The 16,087-nt window shown below is 36.5% G+C and overlaps 1 protein-coding gene across 1 annotated transcript in view; it reads left to right on the top strand.

Moving 5' to 3' along the window:
* Positions 1-1,266, top strand: part of LOC140168420 (NADPH--cytochrome P450 reductase-like) — a 29,691-nt gene extending 28,425 nt beyond the window's left edge. Inside the window, exon 15 of the mRNA XM_072191808.1 lies at positions 1,005-1,266. Within this exon, the coding sequence (XP_072047909.1) occupies positions 1,005-1,149 (145 nt within the window). The 3' untranslated portion in view covers positions 1,150-1,266. The remainder of the gene's footprint in view (positions 1-1,004) is intronic.
* Positions 1,267-16,087: the final 14,821 nt, after the last annotated feature.

The following is a 16,087-nucleotide window of genomic DNA, read 5'->3' as shown; positions in this document are numbered from 1 at the left end:
TTTGCGCGTGTGTGCATGTATACGCTAAGCACACGTCTACATGATGCCATTGCGCTTCTGTTATTGGTAGCTCTTCTTGTTGGCACTAATGTCAATTTCGCCTGGTCGATTTTTTGTAGGGAAGGTAAGAGTAGTAATTAAAATTGGTTATATTAACAGCGTTTTATGACATAAAATGACATTTTGATTACGACGATGACAATAATCTAAGACTTCTTTGTTCTAACCTTACATACCAGCTTCGCAACATTTCCTGGATACGTCGGTACATAGATTATGACACTTGTCATCTGGTCATAAGAGCCCTTGTCCTTTCCCTGTTGAAGAGCGCATCAATTTCAAAGTTTTAGTCACTGTGTTTAAATGCCTCACCAAGAGTGTTTCTGAGTACCTGTCTGATTGTGTTTCCCTGCACTGCCCTGCGCGTGCTGGCCTGTGTTCTGCTGCTGATACCACCCTCCTGACGGAGCACAACACAATCAAGACCCTTATGTCAGCTAAACGCAGGACCTTCTCCTATGTTGCGCCACACACCTGGAATAGACTGCCAATTGGTATCAGGGAATCACAATCAGTGGGTATTTTCAAGAGGGTCACATTTGTTTCCATAGATTTTGTAGCCTTTCACAGGCAGTTCTCATTTATTTTTTCTTCATGTTTTTCTTTTGCTTTGTTTTTTGTTTTGAGCGCTACGTTCGAAATGTAGCAGCGCTATACAAATATTTATAACATGTATTTATGTATGTAATAATAACTTAGCACCACATCTATTTTGAGTTCATTGTGTGAAATTGTCGGGTTTTGTTTCAGTATTCCCTCGGAAAAATACCTTGGCCCAAAGCAAAGCCCTCCAATTTCACACAATGACCTCATAATAGATGGTGTGCAGTTATTATTATCTAAATATTAAAGCAGCATTGATAGTCTTTCATATGATCAAACAAATTTGGCTGCAGTGCCTTAGTAATTTGATTTTTCATTCCTTTTTTATGTGTAATATACAGAGATGCAAGACACATGGCTCCTGATGTTCAACGGACCATTCGTGAGGTCATCGTTGAAGAAGGAGGCAAGTCAATAACGGAATCAGAAGACTACATCAAGAAGATGCAATCCAAAGGACGCTATGCATGCGATGTGTGGAGTTAGTAACATAGAACAGCAAAGACATACATGGCCTAATCTGAACAGGGATTTTGTCTTAAATTTGAGGGCAATTAAGGAATGTGAACTTGTTTTCACAAGTTGGTGATCAGTCTGATTTCATATAATTAGGGTTGGGCAAATCACCATAATATTTTTAAAACAGGTTGTTTCTATGGCCAAATGTGATGTAGAATCCAAAAATGACAATTATTTTTACATACAACGATGTCTGACGTCTCTAAATTGCACAAATTCAAAATGGCCGCCAAAATGACGTATTTTGCCACTCATCACACACTTTTTAGGTAGATACCACTTTTAATATGTCAATATTAGGGTTTTGGAGGTCAAGAAACCCAAATCTGACCTTTTCAACATGATTTAACCTACCTACAACGAGTTAGGTGCGTATTTTGGTAATTTTCTTCTTTTTTCAAGTAATTTTTACCTTATTTTGCTCAAATTTTGCTCATTTCCTTCGTTATACAACCATAAATCAGACATGCACTTACAATATAAATAATCATACTATGTAGGCCTACCTTTTACATGGAAAGCTAAGTGGACATCTACCCTTGTTTACTTGTTAGTCTATGCATAGATAATTGCTATCAACAAGGAGTCTATGTCGTTTGTCAAGTTAGACTCCGGCTTATAACGGCATTTTGTAGACTGTTTGAGTTCATTGCTAGTAACTCTAATCATTTTAAACTTGCCATCAACCTTTTCTCGACGCATTTGTCTGATATCATGAGCCACTGTAGCTCTGAGGTAACATTTCATTTATTAGTTCCTTCTCTGTCAGATTTTCTAACAGATTGACCGAGTCAGCTGTCACGGTTCCCTGGTGTTTCTCGCATAGGTCTAAAAGTTTCATTGTTCTGATTGATTTCTTCTTTTTCAATTCTTCCTTCTTGATTTCCACTGTTTGTTCTTCTCCATGTTGCTAAGCTTTGTAATTGTAAATGAAGGATCTTCAAGCAGGTAATGTTTTTGCCCGAGTGAGTTTGCACTGGCATTGATGCACCACTAGCTGTATCAATACGAACGTCCAACTTAGCAAATTCTGACTCACAACCCAAATTGGTCAGAGGAGTATATTTCAATATGGATTCATCGATGGTGCTAGGACCCCGCTAGGACCTGCTTCATCACTGATTTGAAAGGACATTTCAGAAAGCCTCTCAAGTGTGTCTATCACTTCATCAAGTTACAGCTGCTGAAGAGCTTATTCTGACCATCATCAGCTCTAAATGCATCATCTCTTGCTTGCTTTAGTTCAGGTAGCTTCTGCTCAAAAAAAGTAATATACCCCTGCCCAGTTCCGATTATTTTTGTCTGTTTCACTGCTTCTGCCATCAATTCCAAGGAGATCCATCAATGGGAAAATAAATAAGTCACCGAGATGAGAATAAATCCTGGCACAGCACAAAAACCAATCATTTTGAATGCATTATGTAGAAACCGCTAGAACCAGCTTGTTTGAATTTATGTCAACAACAGCATCAAAGAAATCTATTATAGACTGCTGACGGCACAATAATTCTTTGGCAATCTCATCAATCCTGCTAAATCTGTTGGTTGTGCAGCCTTTAAATCCAGTATGTTCAATGCCTAGAGATTCCATCCAGTACGTATACTCATTATAGAGTGATACAGAGTGGACAGCATGACTGGGAGAAAGTAACTTAGAAATTGCTATTAGCAGATTAGGTCCAATGTACGAATGCTTGGTCCTGGTGAGGTAAATATTTTCTCTCCAGCAGTTACATTCAGCAATATTTTTTGCTCAGCATTTTTGAACACTTTGTCCGCTGCATGGTCAGCTCCTAGAATGACATGAACATGAACTTCAAAACCTTATCTTCAGGAGTGAAGCACAATCGCCAGCACGGTCAGTCATCCAGAAGTCGATAGAACTTTTAATGTCCTCTACATCGCAATCAGCTAATACTGCCAGGCATTTCAACTTCAACTCGTAAGCTGCTGCAACATCAGCTCCTGCATGACTGACATTCTCCGTGTATCCAGTTGCTATGTTTTGCAAGTTGCATTATGACCTGTGATTGTGATGTGGCATCGTATAATTTATGACACACGGCTTTAGTTGTATCATCTAGACCAACAGTTACTTTGTTCTTCTGCTACCAACAACAAGTTCATATAGGATGCATCCTCTAGGTACCTGTTTATAATACGACTACTTGGAAATACAAGGTCAAGGCTCCTCTTTCCTTTTCTGCGCTTCAATGTTTCTGCAATTGGTTCTGAAGATTCTTCTCTATCACTTTCAGAACAATAGTCATATTCATCAGATGATTGATCTTCAGCTGACTTGGTCAGTCTGTTAGAAAATTTGACAGAGAAGGAACTAACAAATGAAATATGCTACCTCAGAGTTACGGTGGCTCCTGATATCAGACAAATGCTTAGAGAAACGGTTGATGGCAAGTTTAAAATGATTAGATTTACTAGCCATGAACTCAAGCCGGAGTCAAACTTGACAAACGATATAGACTCCTTGTTGATAGCAATCTATGCGTAGACAAACAAGTATTAAACAAGGGTAGATGTCCACTTAGCTTTCCATTTTAAAGGTAGGCCTACATAGTGCGATTATCTATATAATGTAGGTGTCTGATTTATGGTTTTAAAACTAAAAATAGGTAAAATAAGGTAAAATTTACTTGAAAAAAAAGAAGAAAATTACCAAAATACACACCTAACTCGATCTAGGTAGGGTTAATCATATTAAAAGGTCACATTTGGGTTTCCTGACCCCCAAAACCCATATATAGACATATTGAAAGTGGTATCTACCTAAAAGTGTGTTCTGAGTAGGCAAAATACGTTATTTTGGCGGCCATTTTGAATTTTTGAAATTTAGAGACGTCAGACATTGTCTGAGGTAAATTTTTTTAGCAGATTTGGATTCTGCGTTAAATTTGGCCATAGAAACCATCCGTTTTATATAACTTTTCAGAAAAATGTCAAGATTCGCCCAACCCTAATATAATACCAATGCAACTGGGCAGCACCTTATCCGCTGTCATTTTCATCATTTTGAAATTTTGTGATATCGTGTTTCTTTCAAAGAATTTTTGCAAGATGGAGGAAATCTAGCTACTACAGATACATATTTTCACAAACTATGCATTTCTGTGTCTATTTGAGAAAATTAAAACATGCAAAAAATAACCGCGTATTCAGTATTCACAAAATAAGGTAGGGAATGTAGAGTCAATTTGATTATGTTCGCTACCTTAAAACAAATAATGTCAGTAAATCAGTATTTTATGTAGAGTTGGGCGACTATCACTTTTTTCCTAGTCGACTAGTCGGCAGCAAATAGTCGCGACTACGACTATAGTCGCGACTATCTGTGGTTAAAATTGGACTGAAAAATCGGGTGAAAGATTGGTGGCAATTTAGTATTTATAATGCATGATTACAGGACCCGTGATTGCCGGCATCGCATCACAGTTTGCTACACAAACCAGCATTGTTGCGATACAAATTGCTACACTGTATCGCACGTTTGCGATGCAAATATTTGACTGTAAAATGCTGTAATATAGGCCTAGAACTTATCTGTTCAATTAAATTCACTTGCCACTTTCCAGCAACAGCACAAGAAACTTCATATAATTTCTCAAACCTTCAATATTCCAATAGCGATCTTCGTTCGTTTCCATGTTTTGCTGTGCATGAAAATATGTAAACATGCCGCAACGGCAGTGCATATTTTCCATGGTATGCTCATGAACGTGTTGCATCGTGCATGTACGATTAACTTTCACCTCCGACCTACGTCACCTGACCTCATCTAGACTACTGCATTTGTCGCTTCAGGGTGGCATTGCCACATTACGACTGTTTGTCAGCTAATTTGTTTATTTTCCTGTTGCTTTCTAAATATTCTGTTACCACAATAAGCATAGCTTTTTGAAATTACGTGAAAAGTACTTCTAATCTAATAATATTTTCCTAAATTTTCCCTTTTGGAAAACACTTCTCGGAAGTTCTCGTTGTTTCTTTCCAAAGTTGAAATAATCTCATACCTTCAGTAGTTGGTACAAACACCCAACCTAGGTCTGTACATGCACGCTATGACGCTGCTACACCTGTTATCGCTGCATAAATTATAATCATAATGAGATGTTCGACAGTTCTAAGTAATTTGAGTTTTTAACGGCTTTTATCTTGTGGGAAAGTAGTTCGACAACAAGTCAATAACACCAATTTAATGATGATTTATGGACATTATGATTACTTGTTGGTTAGCGTTACTATTGGTAAGACAATGACTAACATTTTTTCACATTTTTCACAGTTTATATGTTAGTATTTGGTTGGTTTTGGTGCGAATAACTGGCACTTTAAAGTAATTTTTTAACACAAAAATATAATTGCGTTAGTCGACTTTTGGTTTTCAATAGTCGTAGTCTAACGACTATTGGCGACTTAGTCGCCCAACTCTAATTTTTATGTGTAATGGTCAGTAATTTCATCCTCTCATGATGCAAGAGTCACTTGATAGGATAAAATTGCACAATATCTACTGCAGCTGTTGCAATTTTGCAAATAAGTTTGCACGACATTTGGAGCCATGTATTTTGAGATTGGGTGTATCTTTTCTAATTGTAATTCTTAAATCGTATATGACTTTATAAGTCACTTGCGATAAAGTACATATTTATAATATGCATTTCATGTAAATTTTGACATTTTTAATTAACAAAGAACACTATCACTATGTTTCTTTTCCTTAGTTTTTTTATCTGAATAAAAATCTCTCCTGTGCCATGTCGTATAACTTGGAAACATTCAAATCTCTTAATGGAGTTGACTGGTCCAAGGTCTCTATGGATAACATTCATCACTAATAGTCACAAACATTCTGTACAGGAGAAATCCTGAAATTTGAGAAGAAACTTGCGACAAGCATTGAAATCCATACACCCCCTATGGAAGACAGGATCTTAATCTCCAGGAGTCTGGTAACTCTGTTTGCAATGCACACTCCCTGTGTAGAAGATTACGGTCATGTCTTCAACAGGAGATGTATGGATTTCAAATGGATAACCCATTTTAGTGATAGTGATCTTTCCTGAATTGGATTAGGCCATAGTTCATTGTCTGTATAATACATAATAATTTGTTGCCATGACATCCATCATCATACACAGCTGTATCCAACTCATAATTTATCTTATTGCTTGAATATAAAAGAAATAGCCTAGATTCATACATATCTGTAAAATAACAGCACAGAATTGTTTAATGCCTAGCTTCGTAGCAATATTTGTGAGATAGCAAAATAGTAAGAAAATCTTTAAGAATGTTACTATATTTTTGTTGTTACTATTTTGATGAGTAATAACGGCTGAATATTACAGTATGTATGAACAGGGTTACTTAACAGAAAAGAGGGCATGAGTATTGTATATGCCACCTGAGCTTTTCCTTGTGATTGCAATGTTCAATGTAACATGCATGAGGCAAAGTCACAAAATCCCAGAATGAGAAAAATCAGCTAAAAACTGTATAGGTATGTGATGTTGTCATGGCAACTTAGGTAGATTGGTTGCTATTATGTAAACTAGTAAATCAATGCAGCAGCTAACCAAAAAGAGGGTTGGGTGGGTGGGTATGGTAAAGTAATATATGAGAGGGTGGAAGCTAGGGATGGAAATTAACATTGCTTTCATTAATCTTGAGACACGATCTCTACCTCGATATCTTGGATTAGGGTTAGGTTTTTAAATTTAGGGTTAAGAGTGATCATCTAGGTCAAGGTTAGTCAGGAGTAGGGCTTGGTATGGATTCGGATTGGGATGAGCATTCCTTTATTCAAGAGATACACAAAATGTGTTTCTATGTATTATGCTTACAACACTGCAAAACGGCTTTCCCCGGTATCCAAGCTGTTTACACTGAGAGCACATCAATGATATGGTGTGTGCCAAGTACCCATCAAGTTGTCATTATAAAAATTAAGAATAAAAATTAAGAATCATTTTCTTACTTGACTCTAAAGTAGCAAATATGGTGAAAGCTGTATAAGTTAATTTCCATCCCTGGATGTAATTAATGTATGAACCAGGGTGTTAGCCAGGATCCAAAACTCCCTGTTCACAGCAGACCCAGCCTGTGATTTAAACTTCCAGTGAGTGCCCCAACACATGGTGAATTACGACTATTCATATTTCCCAATATCATAATTGCGATCATGCTCTTAACTATGATAAGGCATGAAACATTGCATTTGTATATACATTTACAGGGTGTAAGTTGATTGTATAAAAATTTTGAATTTTTAAAGGATAGTATTGATTGATCTCTTTGAGGATTTTTATAGGATGGGTTATACATTTTCAGGCCAAAAGTGCCTGTCCACAAAACTGGTTGGGAATTTTCCTCCTGTCTACTTTTGAGAGTGCTCATCCAAAAGATGAGCGGACGGGCCTCTGGCTAACACCTTGGTATGAAAAGATTAAACCACATGAAATTTTGATATTTTTTTGTTCTTCAAAATGTGGATCATGTTTTGTAATTTTTTTCTGATCAATTATAAGTAGTAAGGTGGGATGAATTAGATATGTATTTTTGTAAATGTCAAATAATGTTATTATAATCTAATAATTTCTTATTGTACAAATAGCTTGAACCATTGTGCGCCAAGTTGTGACAAAGTGGTGCATCTTTCTTTTGCAGTGTACTCCACTTTTTCGGCTTATGATATAACTTATTATCATCTCTTTGCAGGAATTTAAAAGGGAATGGCAGACATTATTTCCCTAGGAAATCTGCCATGTTTGCCTGTCAGTCGTGTCATGGACAGTGGCCCAACTTAGTTGAAAGTCAAAATCAATTATTAATTGTACATGTTTTTGTTTTTTTAATTGTATAATTTTCAATGTTTTCACATTCTGTTACTTTGACATTATGGTTCTAAAATGATGCTGAGAGCATGATAAAACAACCTGTATGTACCCCAACGACTTGTATGCGATGTTCAACCTCCATGGGATACAAACATGGCAGAGAATGCATTCCCTTTTTGTTGGTGTCGCCAAATAAATGTGTTCAATTCATTCTTTCTTGTGAACTTAGTAAGCCAAGAAAAATGTGTTCTCAAAGTAAAGTACAGATGACCTGTATCCACAAAACTATGATTAAAACCAGGTGGTGAATGATGTGCATTCTCTAAATTCAGTAAATTTCCATCGTCAACCGTGTAATTGAATGGGATTATTTTGAAATTTTAAAACGCTTGAAATATCACAAACAAATAGGCATATGTTAATAAATAATATAAATACAAGCTAAAACCGTTGGGGTTCGATAATGAACCCCACAAAACTAACCGAGCTCAGTATATGGAAAATGCCATATGGCCGGGCGGTTTCACAAGTTGCCGGCTCTATTATGCCACTCACCGCCTGATTAAAACCTTCCAACTATCTTCTGTGTAAGTTACAAAATTAATATTTTAATGGTAATTTTTGTCTGTATCTAAAAGAGAAAAATGTGATGTCACATTTGATTCAAATTTTAAACCTTCTGGTTCGATTCGAGCATCAACATATTCATCTTTTTTGGATATGGGATGCAAATATGCACCTTGTCATAATGGGTATTTAAAATTGTCTATATTTTGGTATGTATAGGGTATGTACAAACTGCGCACCTATGTTCTAAATAGAGGTGCATAAGAAAATTAGAAGCATATGTAGATGCTATAATACTTTGGTATGGCATTACCATAGTGACAAATGATGCAAGCTAGCTAATATAAATCAAACATGGGTAATATTTTGTGCCTAACAGGCACTTTTCTACATTCAGGTCAAATTGTTGGCAGGGTGAATTTTACTGGTTGTGCTGGTCAGCATATTTGAGATTTTGTCAACCAATAACAGTCCTAGCTCCTTGAAATCAAACTTTACAATTAAATTGGCAATTTTGTTTTTCTTTTGTATATTTGATACTTCAGTTGATGCAGTAATGGAATAGTGCTTATTTTTTTGTAGATTTTTGAGAGGGGTGGGGGTTTAGAGGATGTTTTTGTTGTTGCTTAAATTCATGCCTTAACAAATGAAAGTTTATTTTGGGTGTTGTTAAATTTGTGACCTAACCTCTATTTGCAAAATTAAAACACTCAAGAAAATTACCACTTATACGAATAGTGAGTGACACTTGCACTCTGTGGGTGAGAAAAATAGACATGCTCCAGGAGTGCTGTCAGTTGACAAAATCTCAAATAATCATATGTATCAATAAATCTTGAATAAATTGAATATGAACAAATTACTATTTCTCTGTTGCAATTTATTTTCTATTTTCATTACAATTTGCTATTTTGGGACAATTTTGGGAATTTCTGTCAAAAACCCATCCTGCCTATCTAGGGACTTGCTTTGAAAATTGAACCCATTATGTAAAGCCACGATTTCTCTGTGATACGGAAAAACAGAAAAATTCACGGAATTCGGGGTTTGCTCACAGAAATTTGAAAATGCCACAAAATAGTGAAAAACTGTGTAAAGTGTTGATTTGCAGAAGAAAACAAAGAAAAGTGATAATTTAGCAGTAATCAACCATTAAACAATCCATTCTAGCATTTATTTTAGGCCTATGCTGCAAGATTCTGGCCGATAGGCCTACAGCTATCGGAAGTACACACAAGACAATTGATGATGGTTAATTTTAATGGGGATGTCGAGGGGAGACTACAGTAAAAAGGTATACATATAATTATATAAGACAAATTACACTTTTAAAAACATGCTTGTATTCACATTTCAGTGCTTTATAATGTAAAACGGAAAATCACGGAATCGTCCAATTTGTAACACAGAATTTAAATTTTGTAACACGGAAAAATCGTGGCTTTACCCATATGTGTAGTCCATGTACTTGAACATAAAAGTACCCCCTCAGCTTATAGCTGCAGATAAAAAAATCTTTAAAATGACACTAAAATTGATTTTTGTACTGTATAAACTTTTGAAAATATATTACAATTTGTCAAGGGTGTTTTAGGTATAGTTCTGAGAAATAAGCAATGGATTCCACCAATTATTGCACAACACTGGATGTGGATTAACAAAAGTCGTCAGGCATGAACTGATGTTTTTGTTAGATACTTAAAATTGTGCTTGGTAAGTTAGTATCACATTTAAAAAAATCTGAATTTGACAATTTTTGTGGTATCTTACTTTATTCATGATTTCTGTCAAATTTTAATTTTGTAATTCTTAAGGGATCTAAAATGAGCATTTATTGCTTTTCGACAGTATTTTTTGGGACATGAGAGCACCTCAGACCTATCGAATTGCATTCTGAATACTGAAGCATGTCTTTCTGATATCAAATAATTTTCATTTTTGAAAATCATAATATAATACAAATTTTATGACAAATTATAAAAATTTGATATTTGTCAAATTTTGATATATAACAGTCCTCGAAGTAAATTATATAAATCTAATGATATATTCTTAAAGTGTATGTAGTAGGGAGGAAAAGCCGACGGTCAAGTGAAAATTTTACCTTTCATATTGAAGATATGGATTTTTTACACAAAAAGACCTAATTTTTTTTGGTGTTTTGGGAAAAAATCCATATCTTCTATCTTAAAGGTCAAAATTTTCAATTGATCGTCGGCTTTTCATCCCACCTACATACACTTTAAGTATAAATCATCAGATTTATAAAGTTTACTTCAAGTACTGTTAAATATCAAAAATATCAATTTTTAATGATTTGCCATAAAATATGTATTAAATTGCGAATTTCAAAAAATGAAAATTATTTGATATCAAAATGACATTCTTCGTATTCAGAATGCAATTTGATATGTCTGATGTGCTCTAATTGTTGCAAGGTTAGGGATTTCTAGTATCCATACTTAGTGATAGATTATCAATATGCTAATGAACCGGCAACACCAATAATAAGGGCTTTTCCAAGATGGCAGCCCGCATGGTTACATGTGTATCACACAGAACATTTGTCTGTCTGTCTGTCTTATTGGAAACTCCCGGAGGAACTCGGCAGGGGCGATTTTCATCGCCATTTCACCAAGCTGACACAGGGTCAATTTCTACAAACTTTTACGTCTATTTGGAAACATCATAGCCTGATGGTCCATTTTTGGACGGTACAATGATTACTCTAGGGTCTGTTGAGTAGAAGCAATGGCCGAGATGGGGTTCGAACCCACAACCTTACGGTCATGAGTCCAATGCTCTAACCATTGCGCCACATTTAATAAATGTTTATAGTTACAAGATAACACGAACTTGTAAGATGATGTACAGAAGTGGTAAATGCAGTAAGCATTAAAGAAGGAAGTGAAGGGTGAGTGAGCTCAAAAAGAAGAGAATTGGAGCCGTTACAAGAGACTATAAACATTTAATAAATGTTTATAGTTACAAGATAACACGAACTTGTAAGATGATGTACAGAAGTGGTAAATGCAGTAAGCATTAAAGAAGGAAGTGAAGGGTGAGTGAGCTCAAAAAGAAGAGAATTGGAGCCGTTACAAGAGACTATAAACAGTACTTAGTGAAGTAAGCTTATTACTATATTAGTTAGCAATGGCAACTAACCTTACCCTCCCACCGCCTGAACCATTAGAGATATACAAAAACGCCCCTGCAAACTGGAAAAAGTTCAAACAGAAATGGACAAATTTTGCAAGAGCTACTGGGGTAAATGAAGAACAAGATGATAAACAGGTCGCTACATTATTAACAATAATTGGAGACGATGCACTTACAGAATATAATAAGTTCAACTGGACAAAAGCGGAGATGAAAACAAAATTAAGATTGTCATACAAAATTTGAAGACTTTTGCAAACAAAAGACCAATATAATTTACCAAAGATATATGTTCAACACCAGCACCCAAAGTGAAGGGGAAAGTATTGAGCAATATGTCACCAAACTACGCACTCTAGCAGAACATTGTGATTATGGGGATTTGGAAGAGTCGCTAATAAGGGATCGTGTAGTGTTGGGCCTACGTACAGTGAAGCTCAGAGAAAGACTTTTAAAGAAATCAGACCTCACATTGCAAACAGCAATTGAGGAAATCAATGTGTATGAAGCAACAAGAAAACAAATGAAGAAAATTGAAGAAAATAGTGCTGACAAGTCCATACATGCAATGAAGAAATTTGATACTACGCCGCAAGTCACAGACACAGTATGCCAGTACTACTTGCAAACCGCAATCCTACGATGCTCGCCGCAAGTTCAAGTCGCAATTCCAGAAAAGCGGAAGAAGGTTGTTCCAGATGTGGAAGACCGCAACACAAAGAAGGAAACAAATGCCCAGCCATGGGAAAAAGATGTAACAAATGTGGTGGAATGAATCATTTTTACGATCAGTGTAGAACAAAGAAGTCAACTGGAAGAGTTAAACAATTTGAAGAAGTTGATGAGGAAACTGATGAGTATGAAGATGATTATGATGAGATATGTGCTTGTAGAAGTAAGAAAGATGAAAAACAAGTGTATGCTACAATGGAAATTGGAAGTAAAAGAAGAAGAAGAAAGTTTCAAATAGACACTGGAGCAAGTTGCAATGTTATGAGTTTCCAAGATTTGGACAATGAATCAAAAAGCATGATTGAACCAAGTAACAAAGATGAGGAACTAAAATGTATAACCAAAGCAAAATGAGACCATTGGGACACACGAAACTAAAAGTCAGAAATCCAGCCAATGGAAAGAAATACTTGATGACAGTTACAGTCATCAAAGAGCCATACAAACCAATTATTGGCAAGAAAGCAGCCGAATACATGGGATTGGTAGAAATCAAGTATGAGAACATACAACTGGTAGAAGCAGCAAACCAGATACTCGAGGAGTACACAGATGTCTTTGATGGACTTGGACATCTGCCGGGACAGTACAAGATACAAGTTGACAAAACAGTCCCACCAGTCGCGCAACCACCGCGGCGTGTACCAGCGGCATTAAGAAAACCACTAAAAGACAAGTTGGATGAGTTGGAACAAACAGGAATAATAAGTCCAATAAAGAAACACACTCAATGGGTGTCAAGTGTGGTTATAGTGCACAAAAAGGACAAAAAGGACAAGCTTAGGATATGCCTAGATCCTAAACCACTCAATAAAGCAATCAAGCGACCACACTACCAACTGCCAACAATTGAAGATGTTGCCACACGGTTGACAGATGCCAAAGTATTTTCTGTTCTTGATGCCAAGGATGGATTTTGGCAGGTTGAACTTGATCAAGAATCAGCTGAACTGACAACATTTCATACACCATTTGGAAGGTATTATTGGAATCGACTTCCATTTGGACTTTGCTCCGCTCGAAGAATTCCAGAGAAGAATTCATGAAGCATTAGAAGGATTGGAAGGAGTAGAGGTTATCGCTGATGATATACTAGTAATAGGAAGAGGATCTGACATGGACACAGCCATAAAAGATCATGATCAGAACCTGACTAAATTACTAGAGAGAGCTAGAGAGAGACAATTAAAGCTGAACAAAGACAAAGTCAAACTACGATTAACGGAGGTGTCATATATTGGACATCTACTGACAAGCAACGGGTTGAAACCGGACCCAAAGAAGATAGAAGCCATAGTTAATATGCCAACTCCCACAGACCTACCAGCCTTGAAGAGATTCTTGGGAATGGTAAACTATCTCTCCAAATTTCTTCCGAACTTATCGACAACCACTGAGTGTCTAAGAAAGCTGGAGGAGAAGGATGTCGTGTTTGTGTGGGAAGAACAACATGATAAAGCGATATCAAAGATTAAGTCGCTAATCACAAGCGAACCAGTGCTACGGTACTACAAAGTGGCAGAACAGGTTACGCTACAGTGTGATGCGTCCCAAAGCGGACTAGGAGCAACAATCCTACAGAGTGGTCAACCAATAGCATTCGCCTCAAGAGCGCTGACAGAAACAGAACAAAGATATGCGCAAATTGAAAAGGAAATGCTTGCTATAGTATATGGCTGTGAGCGATTTGACCAGTATTTGTATGGACAAACACTTAAAGTTGAGTCAGACCACAAGCCTTTGGAAACAATAATGAAAAAGCCGTTATACAAAGCACCAAAAAGGCTACAAGGCATGATGATGCGACTCCAGAAGTATAACCTACAAGTTACATACAAACCAGGACGTCACATGTATATCGCAGACACGTTAAGTCATGCGTATCTGAACACTGATACAGAAGACAGTAACTATGGTGAGGTTAGACAGTTCGAAGAAATGAACATACTGAAATACCTACCAATTTCAGAAGAAAGACTGAAAGAAATCAAAGAGAAGACAAGAGAAGACAAGACACTTCAAAAGTTGCAAAATGTCATCAAGACTGGATGGCCAGAGAAGAACACAGTACCCAATGAGATCAAACCATACTACAACTTCAGAGAAGAAATGGTAGTAGTGGATGACATCATATTCAAAGGAAATAGAGTTGTCATACCTCATGATCTAATACCAGACATGAAAAACAGAATACATGCCAGCCACTTAGGACAAGAAACATGCCTAAGAAAAGCAAGAGAAGCTGTGTATTGGGTGAATATGAACAAAGATATGATAGACTACATATCAAAATGCAGTGTGTGCTCAGCAAAACCAACAGCACAGAGCAAAGAAGAGCTTCAGAGTCATGAAGTACCAGATAGACCTTGGTCGAAAGTGGGCACAGACTTATTTGAAATAGATGGCAGAAAGTATGTCATAATTGTAGACTACTATTCCAACTATTGGGAGGTTGATTACCTTTCTGAAGCAACTGCAGACATCGTAATTGGCAAGATGAAATCTCAGTTTGCAAGACACGGCATACCAGATATAGTCATTAGTGACAACGGACCACCATACTCTTCATCAAAATTTGAAGAATTTGCCAAGAAATGGGAATTCAAACACATAACGTCTTCCCCAGCCTACCCTCAGTCAAATGGTAAGGCTGAATCAGCGGTTAAGACAGCAAAGCACCTGCTGATGAAAGCTAAAGCATCCAAGAGTGATCCGTATTTGGCTATGCTAGACTATCGTAACAGTCCAACACAAGGATCTGAAACAAGCCCAGTACAGAAGTTGATGAGTCGCCGAACAAAGACTCTCTTGCCGACAGCATCAAAGTTGCTTAAACCAAAAGTGACAAAAGCTGTAAACAAAGAAATACAGAACAACCAGCAAAGACAACAAAAAGTACTATAATCAAGGAGCAAAGAATTTGAAACCATTGAATGTTGGTGATAGAGTTAGAGTTCAACCAATTGGACACAACAAAAAGTGGAAACCAGCAACAGTAAAGAAGAAATTGAACTTTAAATCCTATGAAGTACAGACAGATCAAGGACAACTTTTTAGCGTCAGAACAGAAGACATCTGAAGAAAACACAAGAAAGTCAACAAGACGACGATGATCCAGATTTAGACAGCAGCAGCAGTTTCAAGCCTGACACAGAAAATAACACCGCTCCGCAAATACCAGCAGCTGCAAGACAAGATCAAGATCTGAATTCACCACAACAGAAGAAATTCTCCAGATTTGGCAGAGAAATCAAGACAAGAAAGCCACTGGATTTGTGAATGTGAATCTGTGCATCATAGGGACTTACAGACTCAGTTATTAGAAAGTGTATAAATACATGTATTTTGAGACTGCAATTTAACATGAATTTTTTTTATGTTGCATAATAGAAAATATGCTTATAAAAATATATTTTTCAAAGTGAATTTGGTTTGGTAGTGTTTTCATGAGGATCCAAAATTCAAGACAAAATTTTGATCAGCAAAAGTCAGAGTATGACACTGTTTTTTTTTTTCAAAAGTTTGTTTGCTATTCAGCTTCAGAAAAAAAAAAAAATGAAGCAATCAGAAAAAATGTTTTGAATTGTGCCAGACAA

The sequence above is a fragment of the Amphiura filiformis genome, chromosome 13 (genome assembly GCF_039555335.1).
Source record: "Amphiura filiformis chromosome 13, Afil_fr2py, whole genome shotgun sequence".
Classification (NCBI taxonomy): Eukaryota; Metazoa; Echinodermata; class Ophiuroidea; order Amphilepidida; family Amphiuridae; genus Amphiura; species Amphiura filiformis.
This window is presented reverse-complemented; position numbering and strand designations above follow the sequence as displayed.